Below are 18,491 nucleotides of genomic sequence, written 5' to 3'. Positions count from 1 at the left end.
ACAGACAGAGAGAGAGACAGACAGACAAAGAGACAGACAGAATAATAAAATATAAAAGCACATTTCAAAATAAAAAAATAAAAATAAACAAAAGCAGATACGGGTGGGAACTGTGTATGAACCCTGTCTGATCCATTGGTCTATATCTTTCCCTTGTAGCCAAGAATGACTTTGAACTCTTCATCCTCCTGCATGCACCTTCGAAGAGTGTTACCACCCCCAGCTGCCTCCCCTTATCTCTGTCTTAAACTCAGTCCCACTTTCTTCCACCTCCTCCCTGTTTAGACTATCTGCTGATCCAGCCCCGAGCCCTGAGCTCACTGCCTGAGCCTCCTACATTCTTAAGGGGCCATGGCTTAGTTCCCAGGAGGAAACCGGGGTTGGGAGGGCCGGATATGGCTTAGGGCCAGTTCCCTCCCCCTCTAGGTCTCCATTTCTCATCCCTAGGATGTGGGCTTGTAAGGAATGTCTCTGAAGTCTTTTAGGGCTTGCCCTACTTAAAGTGGCCAGGCGAGGCAGGTGACCCAATATTCTGCCCCCTAATACTTTCAGGCCATGCCTGGCCTCTTTGGGGGAGAAGAATGTTCCAGGTAGGTGTAATAGATGGGTTGCAAATATGGCCCCAGTTGTTTACCCACACCCATCCAAGGCCTTACAATGCAGCTCTTCTCCTCTCAACAGAAAGTATTCTTGCTTCCCCAAGTGACAGAGGCGGTTGGTGTCATTGTTCTGAGACATGGACTTAAAGGGCCTTGACTCTTGCTCCCTTTCCCCAAACTCTGCTTCTGCTGTGAAATTTTAGCCTAGGCTATCCCTACGGATGTGATCTGAGATCAGTCAGCACTCTGCAAACTCACCAGCATGAGTGGGGCTACCCTGCATTAGTCAAACTCAGACTGGATCGGCTGAATCCAGCTTGAACCAGCAGACTCCAACCTGGACCAGCTGAGCCCAGTTTAGGTTTTAGGGTGGCAGTCGGGATTGGCAGAGTTCTAGATGTGTCCAGGTTAGAGCCATGGAGATTAGCCTGGATCAGGATTAGCCCAGGCAGGAACAGCCTAAACCAGATGAGATCAACCCAGATTATCTGAGCCCAACCTGGATGAACCAAACCTAGGCAGGAGCAGCTGAGCTCAGGCAGCCTGAATCAGCTCATCTTAGTCTCTAGATTGTGAAAAACAAACACTTCTCACCTCTATTGTATAGTAATTATTCCAGAGCTCCCAGAAGGCTTCCTGGGAACTCTCCCAGCGTTGTACATCCTGACAGTCCTTGTTTGTCTTCTGTGCTGCCAAACTGGCTCCAGAGCTTAAAGCCAGGGATCCCACCCCACCCCTGCCCCCCAGAGGAGGAGGCTCTTGTCCTCAGGCAGGGATGGATGGGAAAGACCAGAAAGCACATGACTTCGCAAGGGAGGGGACAATGAGAGGGTCCTGGTTTGGGTGGACAGCTAAAAACAGGAGTTCCTTAAAAATAAAATAAAATAAAGAGTCCAAACGTGGGCTATGATACAGCACAATTGGCAGAGAGTTTGTCCCATGCTTGAGTTTTGACCCCTGGTCATACATAAAAGGATAGTGGTAGCACTTCCCGAAATCCCAGCACAGGGGTTCTGAGCGGGAGGAACAGAAGTTCAAGGTCATCTTTGAGGCTCCATTGAATTTGAAGATAGTCTGGGATCTTAAAAAACAAAACAAAACAAAAACCCCATAAACCAGTAATAGCCACACACACACCTCAAAAAATTCCTAGTTCTCTCTGTTCATCTAAAGAATAAAATAGTTCAATGTGGCGTTATAATCAGCAGCAGACCTCCTCTGGTTCCTTCTCCCTTTCCAGATACGGGAATTTAAACAAAAACAAACGAACAAAAACATCTATCAGCCAGCCATGATAGCACAGGCCTTTAATTCTAGCACTGAGGGAGGCAGAGGCAGGTGGATTTCTATGAGCATTCTATGTGGTGAGTTCCAGGCCAAGCATGGACCACACCCTGAGGCCTTGTCTCAAAAGCAAAAACAAACAGACAAACAACCCCAAACAAACAAACACCCCATGCTCTCAAGGGATGGGGATGTAGCTCTTTGGAGAAATCAAGAACTACCCACTTACCTAGCAGGCTCACAGTCCTGCGTTCAAACTTCAAGACCGTAAAAACAAACACACCCAACTGTAGCTCATCCCTCCCAAATCCCACAAGCAAGCAAGCCCTTGCTTCCCTTCATGGAAGATTTAGCTCATACACCCCTTCTTCCCCATCCCTGACCCCGGCACCTGCCTTCTCTCTGACCCTGCCCCTAACCCAGGACCCTGGAGTCATGACTTAGTGAGTCTGTTATTTGCTGTTATTTGCTTCTTGCTCCTGTGACTTTGAAACCGCTCTTCTTCATCGAGGAACTATGCTGACCGCTCCACCCTCCTCTATTTTTTGTCCTTTCTTTCCACGAGTTTCCCAATAATGCCGTGAGTCCCAGGGGTGGGTGTTGGGGTGGGGTGGACCAGGAAAGGCGAACATTCGTCATCTACCTCCATCCTCACCCTGAGACAGGGACAGAGACAGAGACAGAGAAATCCAGGCAGGCCCTGCCCTCCTGGGAGCTGAGGAAGTCATTGTTGAGGACTCAGGAATCACCGGTTAGATCACATCGCCAGGGTGGGCAAGGCCTGGCCGGGGGCTCTAAAGAAGGACTTCCTTTTGCTACCAGACAGTACTTTTCTTTGCTGTGAAAGAAACACCATAACCAAGGCAACTTATAGAAGAAAAAATTTATTTGAACTTATGATTCAAAGAGTTAAGAGCCTATGATAGGACTGGAGAGATGGCTCAGTGGTTAAGAGCACTGACACTGCTCTTCCAGAGGTCCTGAGTTCAATTCCCAGCAGCCACATGGTGGCTCACAAGCCATCTGTAATGGGATCCGATGATGCCCTCTTCTGGCCTGTCTGAAGAGAGTGGCAGTGTGTATGCATATACATAAAATAAATAAATAAATCTAAAAAAGAAAAAGAAAAGAGAGAGTCCATGATAGTGGAGTAGAGGCAGGCTTCTTCCAGTGACACACTTCCTTCAACAAAGCCACACATAAGTAACACCCCACACACACACACACACACAAACAACACTACCAGCTGGTATCCTAATATCTGGAACATCTCATTCAAACTACCACAGCCAGGAGCCTGATTCCCTCAGAGCCTCTACTCCAGATCAAAGCTTGCCATCAGATATCTTCCTCTTGGCAGCTTCCTTAGGGTCCTTTCTGCTTTCTCATTTCAATGGGACTCATACACGTGTGCCACGTGGTTGATCCATGAGGTTGGCTGTGCCTCTTTTTCCCACCTGACTTCCCCATTGGGAGCGGGCAGACCGACCGGGATGCATGGCAGGGTTCAATGTTAGAGTCCCTTCTGAATGAAGAAGCTGGAACAGGGCCTGGGGGCATGCCTCAGCAGGTAGGAGCTTTCCGAAGTGCACAGATGAGGGCCTGCGTTTGAATTCGTAGCACCCAAGCCAAAACAAAAAAATAAAAACCAAAGCAAACCAAACTAACAAAAAAACAGGCTCAGCTGCACAAATCCCACGGCTGTGTCAGATGTAGACAAGAGGAGAGCTGTGGTGTTCTGGCAGCCAGCCTAGGTGCAGGTTCATCCAGAAACCCTGCCTCAGAGAAATGAGGTGGAGAGTGACAGAGTTGGACACCCAGCATCCTCCTGTGTCCTCTGTGTGTGCCTACGGGGATGCACCTGCGCACACACAGAGGAGGCACAACAGGGCTTCTTCTATTTGGACGTGGTGAAGAACCTCTTGGTTGTGTGTGGCTTTGTGAGGAAGCACGGGGAGCTGATGGCGGTGGACAGGTATGTCTGTGGCTGGTATGCAGAGCCCCAGTGGTCTGAAGGACAGCGGGACTCAGACGAGAAGGAAGCCTTCTCCACACCAAAGCCTGTCCACTGAGGCGTGTAGCCTTCTTCATACTCATCAAAGACCAGATCAACCTGGATGATTCTTTATGGGTGGGTAGACACACGGCGACATGTGGACAGACGGACTATTACTGAGCAAGGGGAAAAAAGAGGAAACTGTTCACACGCACGTCAACGTGACAGCACCCCAAAAATCATCGCGTCGAACGAAAGGGATGAGATGCTAAATCTGCACTTCAAGAGAGCATCAGGGTGTCACATTTGGAGGGGTAGGGGGTGGGGAGTGGGAGATGCCAGACAGGAAGCAGGTGGGTTGCAGTAGTGCTGCTGTGGAAGTGGGATCCCCTACAGAGCAACAGAGGTGGGGTGTCTGGGGGTGAAGGATGTGCTGGCACGCACAAAATAACAATGAAAAGATCTCACTGTGGCTGGGGAAGGGGCTTGTTGGTAGAGTGTTTGTCTGGCTTGCTTGAAGTCCTGGGTCCCAGCTCCGTTACTGTGTAAATGGAATTTGGTGACAGTCCAGCTGTGGAGGAGGAATAGATGGGGAGGTCAGAAGTTCAAGGCCATCCTTGGGTGTATAGCCAGTGAGTTTGAAGTCAACTAGAGCTTATAGGAGACTAAGTCCTGGTGGGGGAGGGGGGAGGTGGCATAGTTAGTATCTATCGTGACCCTACAATAGGAAGATCACCAGGGTGGGACGGGGTTGGGGGAGGGAAGGAAGAACAGGGAGGTGGGAGGGGACAGGGCTGAGGTCCGGGGACTTTACCCTGGGTAAATTTGAATAATGCACTTTATTGTATGTGGCCCTGCCTGCTTTAGAGGATTTGAGCATGAGAGCTAGCATGTCTGCTTTGCTGTTTTGTTTCAGACAGGGTCTTACTATGTAGCCCATGCCTCTCTGAAACTCATGATGTAGCCCAGGCTAGCCTTGGCCAGGAATTCCGTGGGCAGGCCAGACTGGCCTTGGTCTGCTTCCTAGCTTTGTCATCTCTGCCTGGGCTTGACCTCAGGACCTCCTGGCTACCCAGCAAGTTTCCGACCACTAATGCTGCACCTGGAGCCTGAGGGTCAGTTTGGTACATTCTGTGAATTTGTGTGTCACGGATGGAAGGATAGAGGAGGTATTCCCCAACTACACCTGCTCCCATCATGCCCTCGGATTGTGGTCATTTCTTCTGACCTAAGGGAGGGCAAATCACACGGTGAGAAACTGAGTCTTCGAGTTGGCTCTGCCGAAGGCCACCTCCACCTCATCTGTAAAACGAACCACAGCCCTCAATCTGCTGGGCCCTGGGGGCGGGGTGTGACTTTCTGGGCTGATCACCAGCAGGCCAGGCTTGAATTCCTCACACACACTCCCCCCCCATCACCGCCCCCTTCCCTCACCCACTCCCCCAGTGTAGCCCTGGCTGTCCTGGAACTAGATCAGGTTGGCCTCGAACTCAGAGATCTATCTCCTTCTGCCTTTGCTAGGATTAAAAGATATGCATCACCACACCCAGTCTTTTGTCTGGTTTTTTTTTTTTTTTTTTTTTTTTTTTTTTTTTTTTTTTTTTTTTTGAGACAGAATCTTGCTATGTGGCTCTGTCTGGCTTCTCCATCCTCCTGCTTCGATCTCTAGGGTGCTGCGATTACTCCGCTGTGTGCTACACCTGGCTCTGATATTTATTTCTTCATTCGTTTGCTTGTTTATTGGCACAAGCATGCCCCCCCCCCCATGCAATATTAGGTGCCTACAATATTGCACATCAAATACTTCACTAGAAAGAGTATTCATTGATCTGGAATTCAAATTAAACCAGCCCCATCAGCTCTTCCCTGGCTGGGGACACAGATGGGTGACAGGAAGGAACTAAACGGCAGTGACACAGGGTGGAACACCTTCCACTCCACAGCCTCCCCTGAAACATGCAGGACTTGGATTTGACCTGGCACTTCACCTCCTCCAGGCAGCCGTCCTAGCTTGTGGGCTCTGCTGCTTCTCCTTTTAGTCCCAGCTCAAGGCTGCCAGGCTGACTTGGGAGACTCACTCACTTCTTGGCTCCAGGCAGCCACCGAGGTGCCTTGGAGTCCTTTCTTGTGTGTGAAGACAGGGTTGGGTGTCTCCGTGGGCACGGTGGGTCTTCCTTTCCTGGCTGGTGGCTGAGTGGCAGCGGATGCTCTTACATAATCAGTCTCTCTCTCCTCCTTCTTTTTCCAGAGCTAGACTTCACGCTGAGCAGCTGCAGCCGAAGAAACCAGAGAAAGCGCCACCCAGCCCCAGATTCCAAGAGGCCTGCCTGCTGGGGACTCCCTTCTCTTCTTCTTCCTCCTCTTCTTCCTCCTCCTGAGACTCTCAAAGTCACTGTCTCACACCAGTTCCTGAGCTGCAATGGGACTGGCAGCCACCGCCCCCTGGCTGTCCTCCGCCCTGCCAAGCAGATAGGGCGGTAGCTACCCCAGGACTATCTGCCCCCTCTCAGCCTGGACCAGCCCTTTCTGGACTTGGTGGCCACCTTTGCTGACCCAAGGCCATGTAGTCCCTGGCTCAGGCCTCTGGATACACTGCTGGGGACAGTGCCTCTGCTCTCAGGGGGCACCCAGTGCACCACCATGCCCTGGGGACTCGCCTGGTTATACTGTGAGTACTGGGCATGGGGAGTTGTACCTGAGGATCCTGTCCTGGGAGGCCTTGGTGGGTGGGTGGGTGGGTGAGTGGTTCTACTGTAACCATGGCAACCAGGGCAGTTCTTGCTGGTAAGAGGTTGAAATGCTTCCCAGAAGGGTTGCAGGCAGCCTCAGGGTGGGGGGTGGGGGGATCCACGGTCACCCTCTGCTGTGCCTGCTTCTGACCTCAGGCTCAGAGGTACAAGCTGAGTGGGCGCAGCCGGTGCAGGATGGGGCAGGCACTGGGGTGGGTGGCAGCTTCTCACCTCTGTAGTTTCATTGGCTCTGGAGAGCAGGGTGGGGACAGAGGTGCTCGAGAGAGGTTTTCCATCTTCCTGGGTGTGGCCAGTGGGGAGGGGGTAGGGTGGGCACCCACAGCACATGGCCCGGAGAAGGTAGACAGTTTCCCTCTACACCTCCCTCCATAACAGGTCAAAATTAGAAAGCAGAAAGCAAGCAATGCTCCTGGTAAAGAGAAAAATAAGTTGAAATGAGGATAGAAATCAGGAAAGGACCTGCTTGGGGTGTCTATGCCTGCTGGGTGGGAAGCTGGGCAGGCAGAGACCCTCACAGACTCCAAGACTCAGTGGCAGCCACCGAGCTACTGGTGAGTCACTGTCATAACTTGACATGACTCTCATCCCTGCTGTGACTTGAAGTTAGGCACCCAGGAACTGTGTACCAAATAAATGAGGGCAGAGGCTAGGACCCACAGGGCTTCTGAGAAGAGCCGGGCACGTTCATAGATACTACAAAAGTTGGGGACATTCAGAATGGGCGAAGGACCCAGCCAGACCCGTGTTCTGGAAGCTTTCCCATCTTAATGGATGGGGTGGAAGTCTTGCTACATGGCAGGGAACACGGGGAGCCACCAGAAGCTGGAGGAGGCAAAAAGACCTTCCCCTAGAGCCTTCAGAGGTCATGGTGACCAGTGACACCCTGATTTCAGACCTCTAGTCCCCAGAACTAGGAGAAAATACATTGACAGAACTGTCACAAATTTGTGGTGATGTTAAGGTAGTCTAGCATCCTCTAGGTCCCCCAGATCTCGAGGACTCAAAGGCTAGGTGGTATCCTGGGAGAGGTAGGAGGATGGTGACAGTGTCCCAAGCAGAGAGACAGTGTGCAAAGGTTTAATGGTGGAGCTGGGAGGGGCTTGGTTAGACAGGCAGACCTCACTCAGGTTTTCGAGGCCTTGAACATCAGCTCTGCTTTGACAGGCAGAGCAGTAAGGGACTAGAGAGTTGAGGGTCTGCAACTGAGGGGGAAGTGACTACATTTAAAGATTTAGTTTTATCAATTTTTAATTATGTGTGTACGTGTGGGTATGTATAAGTGAGCTGGTGTCCTAGAAGGCCAGAGATGAGGTCTCCCTGGAGCTGGGGTTACGGCCATCTGGCATGGGTGCTGGGAACTGAACTTGGGTCCTCTAAAAGAGCAGGAAGTGCTCTGAACCGCTGGGGCACCTCTTCAGCCCCAAATAATCACATTTATTTACTTATTATGTTGGGAAGGGGAATGTGTGTGTCATGATTGGAGAAAGAGGGTCTGCTCTCTCCTTCCACCAGGTCTCAGGTTGTCAGGCTTGGCGGCAAGTACCTGCATTGGCTGAGCCTTCTCACTAGGCTGGCCTGCCTGAGAGGACGTGAGACTGGAGGGGCCTGGTTGAAGGAGGAGTGCTTCAGATGGCATCTCTCGGGACTTGGCAAGGACTGGCTGTGAGGAGAGGTCGCCAGGGCAGGAGCTACCTTCTAGGGGACCTGGGGGTCCTGGAGGTTATCAGGCTACCTTAACACCACCACAAGTTTGGACTTGGCCCTGTCAATGTATTTTCTCCTAGTTCTGGGGACTAGAGGTCTGAAATTGGGGTGTTACTGGCCACCAAGGATCTAGAGGAGGGTCTTTTTGCCTCCTCCAGCTTCTGGTGGCTCCTGGTATTCCTTGGCATGTGCCAGTATTAGCAGTTTGCACACTGTCTCCATCTGCAAGGCCTTTCCCTCTGCGACATCTTTCTCCTGGAACACCAGCCACTGGACCTAGCTAGGCTCTCCCTAAGCCCAGGACAACCTCACATTAAGAGCCATTGCTTTAATTACACCTTTAATGAGCCTAATTCTAAATAAAGTCATTCTTAGATTCCAGGTGAATAAGAATTTGGGAGGGGGAATGTTATTCAACCCATTTTATAGACTCACAGTGGGGATGGAGGTGACAAGAGGTGACATGCTTCATTTATCCCAGTAGAAATGGCTACCTTGTTGGGGGGCACATGTCCCCCTCTTCCTCAACCAGTGTCTGGGCCAGGGGAAGCCTTATACCTCACCTTGTGCTTCTAGATCCTGGTTCTTGTCTTTGTCAGGGAGGAGACAGGAAAACCTGACCGGGTCAGTGGGACACTGGCTGTGTGGCTTCTGGGGTGCAAAGCATTGTGGGTGTCAGCTACTCTGTCCCTGCCTGGCCCCCAGTTTCTCCTGGTCGAAGGAGCAGGAAAACAACACCTGCAATTAGAAATGGCAGCCTGGCTGCAAAGTGTTTTATCTGGGGGAGGGAGGTCACCGGTGGACAGGCTTTCAGGGACGGGCTGCATGCCTGCCATGCCGGGCTCAGGTGCTCTGGTAATTCTAAGATCCTGTCATAGTTTGCCTTCTATTGCTGTGATAAAACAGCATGCTCCAACGTGACACGGTGAGGAGGGGTTTATTTCGGCTTACAGTTGTAGCTCACTGTGAAGGGAAGCCGGGGTGGGGAGATGGGGGTGAGGGGTGGGGGTTGAAATAGAGACCACAGAGAGAAGCCGCTCGCTGACTTGCTTTCTATGGCTGGATGCTTTCTTCTATCAGTCAGAACTATCATCTAGGCGTGGCCCTTCTCCCTGCTGGCTGAGCCCACCCACGCCAATCATTAACCAAGAAAATGCTACAGAGTTGCCCACAGGCAATCTGATTGATGGGGACATTTTTCTCAACATATGCCTCCCTTCCTGGATAGCTCTAGCTGGTGTCAACAAGACAAAACCAAAACAAAACAAAAAACCAAAAAACAAAAAAACAAAACCAGCTAGGATAGACCCAACTCCTATCTTAAGGACACATTGGGTAAAGCCAACATGGTTCATGGGGCGGGCGGGACTTGATGGATTGACAGGCTATAGTGACTGATTGGCTGCTGATAGGGAAGAAGACTCTTTATGGATCGGATAGAACACCCCACCCCGAGAGATGAAGGCCTTGTTGTTGTTGTTGTTTAATGTATAATCTCTGTGGACCAGATGGAACCATTATGATTACCAGTCTGCAAGTGTCACTCAGGTCCATGGTTCTCAGTGGCTGTCACTTTCAACCAGGAGTGCAATGCAGAGGTGCCTTCTCCACCTGTCGATCAGAAATGTGGGGTGGAGTTGGTCCACCTGTACCTTAGCCAACTCCCTAGGGGATTCAGGTGCTTGCTTGCTTTCATTTCCATTCCCAGAAACCACCTCTCCCTTCAGGTGTAAGGCTCTGTCCCTGAGGGCATGCTGTAGTTACAGCTTAAGTTCTCCATGTTCCCAAGATGCTATGACCTGGCCAGGTGATGAGTGACCCAGGCAAGCAGTGCTGGTGGGGACGTCCAGGGTTGGCGCCAAAGCCTCAGACGGTTCCAGGAGTGGGTGGACTAGGTGTGGATTTGCAAGGCAAGGCAGGAACCAAAAGCAAGCCTATGTTAATGGGCCCAGCACTGTGTTTATTTATTTATTTATTTATTTATTTATTTAAATTTATTTTACATTTTATTTTGTTTGGGAGGGTGTGTGTGTGTGTGTGTCACAGCACCTGCATGGGGGTCAGAGGGCAGCTTGCAGGAGTTAGTTCTCTCCTTCTACCATGTGGTTCCTGGGGATTGAACTCAGGTCATCAGGCTTGGTAGCAAGCCCCTTTACCCACTGAGCCATCTTGTAGGCCTAATACTGGTTGTGTTTATTTGTTCCTTCAGCCCAGTGCTGTGTTAGGTGATGCTTACAAACTTGCCTCCTTGCAAGAAAGTGGTTGTCAAGAGTTCTGCAGATGAAGAGGGCAGTAACTGTGGTTTGTGTGGCGTTCAGGACCTGAGTAGATCCAAGTATCAGGGGAAACAGAGAGCGCTCCTAGGACTTGGTCCAGTACGTGGGAACGAGCCGGGCGATCCTGGAGATGGGTAGTGGAAGCTAAGAGGGAGCATGGCCCCCAGACAGTGGAGATACAAAGCTCCCAAATCTTCAAGGTGTCAGGAAGTGAGAGGAGAGAGATCCAGTTAGTGATATCTACTTGTAACTGATGAGGGAGGTAATGTCAGCCTGCCTGGCTGTCTTGCTCAAAAGGAAAAAGGAAAAAGGAAAAAAGAAAAAGAAAAAAGAAAAGGCAAAGTTTAATTATTGTTTCTGACAACAACAACAACACAGATACTAAACTAAGCGTGGCTCGAATTTTTAATCCCAGCACCCAGGAAGAAAAGGCTGTGAGTCCCAGCTAGTCTAGTCTACATAGACAGTTCCAGGTCAGTACCACGTCAGCCAGGGCAACATCCTTATGTCCTAGCACATAAGGTCGGGAGTGGTAATCTCCCACAGATATCTGGTACGGTTATTTGCATCTCTTTTTTTCAAAGTGCGGGAGGTTAATTAATAAACTTGAAGTCATCCTTTAAGCTGCTGATATCGCTGGCTCAGGCTTCCTTAGGAAGGCGTTGAACATATCTTAAAATTTCCCCCGTAATGTACAGCACCACGTGTAGTCTCCCCCGTCGGTAAATTTATCTTAACAAAGGAACTATGATGCTGCTTAAGTCGTCAGTAAACAACACTTCCTGTTTTCTTTCTAGTTTATGAGTTTAGTGGGTCAAGGGTTTTAGAGTTTAACGCCATTTCATTATTAAGTGGGCCAAATGTATTTCCAGGCTGGGAATTCTTTTGGCAGCATCAGGATTATTAAAATGAAATCATCTCATAAAAACCTTCTTCGTTTCCTTGTCCCTGGTCGGCTTTGCATGTAGATCTGTTTCTCTGATTTCAGACTGCAGCTAATTGCTTTCATTTGAGTTTGTATCTTTCTAATGAGGTTGGCCCTTTGGGTATCTCTTGCTCTTTTGTGTTCCTTTCATCCATTCGATCCCTATTCATATTTATTGTAAATTCTCTAAAATATTTTTTTTCCAGTCAAGGGGACAGCTCCCAAGAGCTGTTTTTGAGGTCACAGTGACACCTAGTGGTAATTCCTGGTACTGTTTCCAAAGACTTCGCATTATTGTCTGTTCTGCCGGTGTAGGGGGGTCTGTTTAGCATCCCAGAGCCATCAGACTGGAAGAAGCTTGCTTGTAAGACCTGCTGCTGCATCTAATGGAGAAAATCGAGCTTTGAAAACTCATCACTCCAGACAAAGGGCTGAGGGGTGCCTTAGAACCTGGACAATGTACTTACCCAAAAGCAGGAGCTAGGGGAGACTGGAGACCATACCCTGGGGACTCTGACCATGGCGGGGGTGTGCTTGCTACTCCAGGTGACAAGTCCTCCTTAGGGCTCTGCATGCACCTGCCTTTCCCCTCAGTACTTGTCAGGCTTAATGATGGATGGTGGCTAATACAGCTACGCACGCCAGGTGGTGCGCAGACACAGTGCCCAGCGCTCATCTGCTCTTGTTGGGTGTGTCCCACAGGTCTTGGGATCCTACTTGACGTGGCTTTGGGAAACGAGAATTTGGAGATATGGACTCTGACCCAAGATAAGGAGTGTGACCTTACAGGCTACCTTCGGGGCAAGCTGCAGTACAAGAACCGGCTTCAGTACATGGTAACCAGGAGAGCTTTGAACTTGAGATCCTCCTGCTTCAGCCTCCCAGTGCTAGGGTTGCAAGCACAGGCCCAGCTCTATAGGACTATCTCTGAGACTATCTCCATTGAGAAGTAACTCATATACCATACAACCCACTCACTGAGAGCGAACACCATGGGGCTGGTGGGACGGCTCTGTGAGTAAAAGGCACACCTGGCACCCAAGACTGATGGCCTGAGTCCAATTCCCAGAACCCATATCAAGGCGGAAGGAGAGAACCAACTCCTGAAAGTTAATCTTTGACCTCCACCTCAGTGCTGAGAGTCATGTCCACACTAATAATAATAACAATAAATAATAAGGTGTCAGATTCTAGACTCACTGATGTGTAGTGTGTTCACAGGCTGTGCGAAGGTTACCTTTGTAAGCGTCAGATAACCATATTTTTCACTTCCAAAGTACCATGTCTCCTGAAAATCCTGGGCTCATCCCCTGGGCCTGAAACTTCAGCCCTTACAGGACTTGTGTATCTGATCTCACACCCCGCACCCCCACCTCCTTTGTCCGAAGGAAAAGGAGAGCCGTCTTTTTAGCCCCGTTGTCCAGATCTGACCTCTCAGTAGAGGACCTGTCTGTTGTCAACGCTGCTAGGCTGCGTTCCTCTCTTGGGGGTCCCGTCTAAACAGTTCCTGCCTCGGAGCTTATGGTTTGTTCTTCTCGTTCCTCTTCAGAAACAGTACTTCCCCATCAACTACAGGATTGCTGTGCCTTATGAGGGGGTACTCAGAGTGGCCAACATCACAAGGCTGGTGAGGATCCTTCCTGGGGAGGGTGGGGGGTGGGGAGCCGCTGCCTGCCACGAGGCACTTAGAAGCTTGTGGGTCTTGGCAGGTTGTCCTATTGGCCTTTCCCTAGCCACTGAAGCAAAGCCTGCCACTAACCTAGGCCCAAGGTTTTCTGCTGGCAGCCGTGGGTGACTGTGATGGCTCCTAGGCAGTGGCAAATGCATGGGGGTACGGGAGTGGTCAGTGCCCAGTGGCCTACGCTTGTGCGTCACCGATGTTTCCTGTCCCTGCAGCAGAAGGCTCACGTGAGTGAGCGAGAGCTTCGGTACCTGTGGGTCTTGGTGAGTCTCAATGCCACTGAGTCTGTGATGGATGTACTTCTGGAGGGTCACCCGTCCTGGAAGTATCTACAGGAGGTTCAGACATTGCTGGAGAACGTACAGCGGAGCCTCATGGTGAGCTGTGTGCATGCGCGTGTGGGTCTGGCCGGTGCTGGCAAAGGGCTAAGAAGGGAGAGTTCTGCCATGCGCTGAGCATGTGAGACACACGAGGGATGGGGACAGAGAGGATTTGGGACCTTGTTTCAAGCTTACCTGAGCGCTCCTCTTAAAAAAAATTTTTTTTATTATTGTTGTTTTTAATTTTATAACCCATTGAGTCCAATTACTTCTGCCCAGTGTTCACTACCTACACTGGCTAGACCTTGTACAGGTGTTATGAGGTAACCAGTGTACTCATGGGTGCACCGGGCATGCCATCTTCATAAGACAGCATTATTTATTTGCTTATTTGAGAGAGTTTCATTCTGAAGCCCCGCCTGGCCTGAAACTTGCTGTGTAGAACAGGCTTTGCCTCTTGTGTCCTGAGTCTTAGACAAGCCAAGGAATCCTCTAATTTCATCTTTGTATCTGAAAAATCCTCTTCCTCTAGAAAGGGGAGAAGGAAGAAGGTGGAAGATAGTGAAATTTTTCGTTCTTTAAAGACACAGAAATATTGTAAGAATGTGTCTGCATTTTATTATTTTTTTTAAGATTTATTTATTATTATATGTAAGTACACTGTAGCTGTCTTCAGATGCACCGGAAGAGGGCGTCAGATCTCATTACGGGTGGTTGTGAGCCACCATGTGGTTGCTGGGATTTGAACTCAGGACCTTCAGGAGAGCAGTCAGTGCTCTTACCCACTGAGCCATCTCGCCAGCCCGTGTCTGCATTTTAATCACAGGTATGGGATGTGGGGCTGCTTCAGACTGTCCACAGCAGCTGACTATGATTTGCCTCGTGCTCTAGCAGAGGCGTGGTTTTGTCAGCTGCAGATAGGCATGATTTTGTCAGCTGCAGGTAGTTTCTGCGAGTGTGTGCTGTTTGGATGGATGGATAGATAGATGGATAGATAGATAGAAGGGGTTGTTTTGGACAGCTGGTGGTTAGATGTCGTTTGTTACAGTTTGTTGAAATGAGAAGAAGAAATTAGATATTCCAACAGTGGGTGAAGATCAAACATGCCCCAAGAACTTGACACCCCTAATCAGCAGGAAGTAGTCTAATGATAACGCCGCCCCCTTTCCCCTCTAGGCTTTTTTTCTCTACTATTTAGTGTTGGGGGTGGAGAAGGGTGGAAGAAAAAAAAGAACCCACAAAGTAGCCAAAGGTTCAGTTACAAGGTGGACTGACAGGAACTTTCAGAGTGTTGAAACTGTTCTGTGTAACTCGGTGACAGTGGACACTCTGCTTTTATCAAAAGCCCGTGGAGTGTGGAGAGCGAGCCGTAACGACTATGACTTGAGTTTAGAACAAGCATGGGAAGGAAAGGAGATAGTGTGTGGCGTGACTGTAACCCAGCACTCTGGAGGCTTGAGGTGGGGGAAATGTTAGGTTCCAGGCCAATCTGGGTTACATAGTGAGAGCCTGTCTCAGAAGCAGCCCTCGAAGCCATCTGATCATCCAACTGAAAACCTCCCGAGTTGTAACCTGACAGACATGTCCCTACCTCCTCAGGCCATTGGTGTACACCTGCCGGGACACGTACTTGTGACCCTGCTCAGCCAGCTGCCTGGCCTCCCCAGCCCCTGGGCCAGATCGTCTGACACCAGCTGGGAGCTTCTGATGATGAAAGGTTTGGGGACAGGCGACTGTTTTTGCAGCTGTCTGGAACTTCTCCTGGGATGGTTCTCCCAGTTCCTGCTAAGAGGGTCGCACGGATTTGCCCTTTTGTGCTTGTGAGCAAGATGGGTGTCCTGGGCAAGCTGACCTGGCTTGAGGAAGAGACCTTTTCTGCCTTTGTTTTACCCATCGAACAGATGCCGAGAAGCTCATGGGAGTGAGGTTGGGCAGGAGAGTGTGAGGCCTCCGCCCTCTGATTCTGGTCCTGGGCTCTCTGACTGAGGCGCTGTGCGTAGAAATGGTTATATTACTCAGATGGTCCTTTTCCTTCCCCTCCTGACTGCTGAAAGCTTAGCCAGTATACTGGGTACTCCCTCTACCACTGAGATATACCCAACTCTGCAGCCAGAGTTTTTTTTTGGTAATGTGTATGAGTACACACTGTAGCTGTCTTCAGACACACCAGAAGAGGGCATTGGCTTCCATTACTGATGGTTGTGAGCCACCGTGTGGTTGCTGGGAATTGAATTCAGGACCTCTGGAAGAGCAGTCAGTGCTCTTAACGGTTGAGCCATCTCTCCAGCACCCTCCCCCACCCCCCAACCTTGAGCTCACAGAGATCTGTCTGTCTCTGCCTCCTGAGTGCTGGGATTAAAGGCAGGCCCATCACTACCTGGCTTGCAGCAGCCTGTAATCTTCCTTCTTCCTTACTGTAAGCGGTCCGTGACGGTAGCTTTGAAGATGGATTCCACTCATGATAGTGTGACGTCAGAGGCCAGGTCCTGTTTTTTTTTCCAACAGTGTAATCTTTTTTTTTGTTTTGTTTTTTGAGACAGGGTTTCTCTGTGTAGTCCTGGCTGTCCTGGCACTCACTTTGTAGACCAGGCTGGCCTCAAACTCAGAAATCTGCCTGCCTCTGCCTCCCGAGATTCAAGGCATGCGCCACCACGCCCGGCTCCAACAGTGTAATCTTGAACAAGCTGTTTCACTCCTGAGCTTTTAGGTCATCACTTGTAAGCCTACATCTCTTTTTTTTTTATTTTTGTTTTTTTTTTTGTTTGTTTGTTTTTTTGTTTTTTTGAGACAGGGTTTCTTTGTATAGCCCTGGCTGTCCTGGAACTCACTTTGTAGACCAGGCTGGCCTCGAACTCAGAAATCTGCCTGCCTCTGCCTCCCGAGTGNAGCCCTGGCTGTCCTGGAACTCACTTTGTAGACCAGGCTGGCCTCGAACTCAGAAATCTGCCTGCCTCTGCCTCCCGAGTGCTGGGATTAAAGGTGTGTGCCACCACTGCCTGGCTGTAAGCCTACATCTTATCCAGCTGTAAAACAAGGATTCAATGAATTTATCCTATCTCCTCTATCTATCGGAAGACGTCCGGCTTCTGGCCTCTGCATTATTCTAGTCTCACATCCCCACCCCAACTTGCCTTCATTGTTTCCTTAAGAAACTGGGCCTGGGACGGTGACTCAGTGGTCAAGAGCACTCACTGCTCTTGCAGAGGACGCCAAGTCAGCTGGTTTACAACTGAAGCTCCAGGAAATCCAGCAGCCTCTACTGGCCGCCATGGGCACTCACATGTACACAGCACACACACATGTACACACACTCATAGGCATAAAAAAGAAAAATAATTTAAGGAAAAGGCAGCTTAAAAAACCAGAGAGTGGGGGCTGAGGCAAGAGGGAGCAAATGCGCATCATAATATAAAGCCCGCTGTCTTGACTATTTTTAGCACATGGTTTGGCGGTGTTAATTACACTCACAGGGTTGTATATCACCTGCACCCACCCCCATCCATTTCTGTCACTTTTCATCACCTCAAGCAGAAACTGTATACGTGAGGCAACCATTTCTCACCTCTTTCCAATCCCAATATCAACCTGTAATCTGTCTTTTTTTCCATTACGTATTTGCTCTTTTTTTTTTTTTTTCTTTTCTTTTTGGTACAGTTTCTGAGATGGTGATACACCATTTGTGCACTCTGGTGAAGTTTTCAGTGGATAAACTTTATCCACTGATTTGGACCGAGTTGAACAGACTAATCCCATGATTGTCAAGCTGGGGGTGGCAGGAGGTTTGTAAGTTTGGGCTAGCCTAGGCTACATATCCAGACTTTGTCTCAGAAACAAAACCAGGAGTCGAGGTTAATCCCAGGACTCAGGAAAGGCAGGAGGATCTCTGTGAGCTCAAGGCTAACCTGGTCCACATATCAAGTTCCGGGTAGTCAGAGCTACAAGGTGAGATCCTGTCTTAAAACAACAACAGTGGATGAAATAAAAAATGAACCCCACCCCCCAAACCAAAGCAACGCCAGTGAGGTTCACCCACTTGGCTTGGGGTACAGTTCAGTAGTAGAGGGCTCACCCTAAGTTCAAACCCTGGCACTGACAAAAGAAAAAAAAATAGAGCATTAATTTCTGGCTCATGGGGTGATTGCAGTGTCAAGCTTTGTTTTGTAGGAACTGCCGGTCAAGGTCAGCTTTTCCCATTTTTTTCCTTTAGTTTTGTTTGTAGGGTCAGGGACTCACTTTGTGTTCAGGTTGGTGTCAGCTTATGCTCCTCCTCCTTCAGCTTCCTAAGAGAGGGGTTACAGTGCATGTCGCCATGTCCTGCGGTTTTGGGGAGAATGTCTCCTGCCTGCTGTTCCTGACTTTGAGTGTCTCTGGTGGAGCAGTGGCCCTTAGTGGCAGTAGCTCTCATTAGGCAAGGGAACATATATGTTTTGGTCACCTTTATCCTTCCTAGACAGGAACCCGGCTGTGTGCTGTGCCCTCCTTCCTCTCCATCACCCTCTTTCTGCCTTTGGCCGTGACTTTTCTAGGCTGCTGTAATGAATTAGCTTTAACTGGGTGACTTAAACCAAATTGTATTTTCTCATACTGGAAACCAGAAGTCCAGAATCAAGACGACGTCGCAGGGCCAACTGGCCCTGAAGGGTCCTTGGTTCTTCCATCCTTTGGTGGTGCTACCCCTTGGCTCTGACCTCTGCCTCACTCCTCCCTGGGGCTCCTGCCTGGTGCCTCTCTGTCTTCATGACCTTTCACTATAACGATCCCGGGGCTGGGGATGTAAAGAGTTGTCCTAACACGCACAAGGCCCTAGGTCCTAGTCCCAACACCGAGGCAGGAAAAACACCAATTAGTCATTGGGTTTACAATCCACCCTAAATACACAATGATGTAAACTTGAGATAATTACGTCGACTCAACTTCCAAAATGGGTCACATTCACAGGTATCTTTTTTTTTTTTT

The 18,491-nt window shown here is 49.6% G+C and overlaps 1 protein-coding gene across 6 annotated transcripts in view; it reads left to right on the top strand.

Annotated features, from left to right (window-relative positions):
- Nucleotides 1-18,491, top strand: part of Il34 (interleukin 34) — a 65,446-nt gene that overhangs the window by 44,587 nt on the left and 2,368 nt on the right. For 3 of the 6 annotated variants that reach the window (XM_021169816.1, XM_029480359.1, XM_029480357.1), the window contains 4 exons: nt 6,128-6,547; nt 12,237-12,370; nt 13,084-13,161; nt 13,431-13,592. In XM_021169816.1, coding sequence (XP_021025475.1) covers nt 6,520-6,547; nt 12,237-12,370; nt 13,084-13,161; nt 13,431-13,592 — 402 coding nt within the window. In that variant the 5' untranslated portion in view covers nt 6,128-6,519. Of the gene's footprint in view, nt 1-5,889; nt 6,044-6,127; nt 6,548-12,236; nt 12,371-13,083; nt 13,162-13,430; nt 13,593-18,491 lie in introns of those variants that run through there. The other 3 variants (XM_029480360.1, XM_029480358.1, XM_029480362.1) reach the window with 3 other exon arrangements.

The sequence above is a fragment of the Mus caroli genome, chromosome 8 (assembly GCF_900094665.2).
Source record: "Mus caroli chromosome 8, CAROLI_EIJ_v1.1, whole genome shotgun sequence".
Classification (NCBI taxonomy): domain Eukaryota; kingdom Metazoa; phylum Chordata; class Mammalia; order Rodentia; family Muridae; genus Mus; species Mus caroli.
The sequence above is the reverse complement of the archived record's forward strand: the minus strand, read 5'-3'. Positions and strand labels throughout refer to the sequence as shown.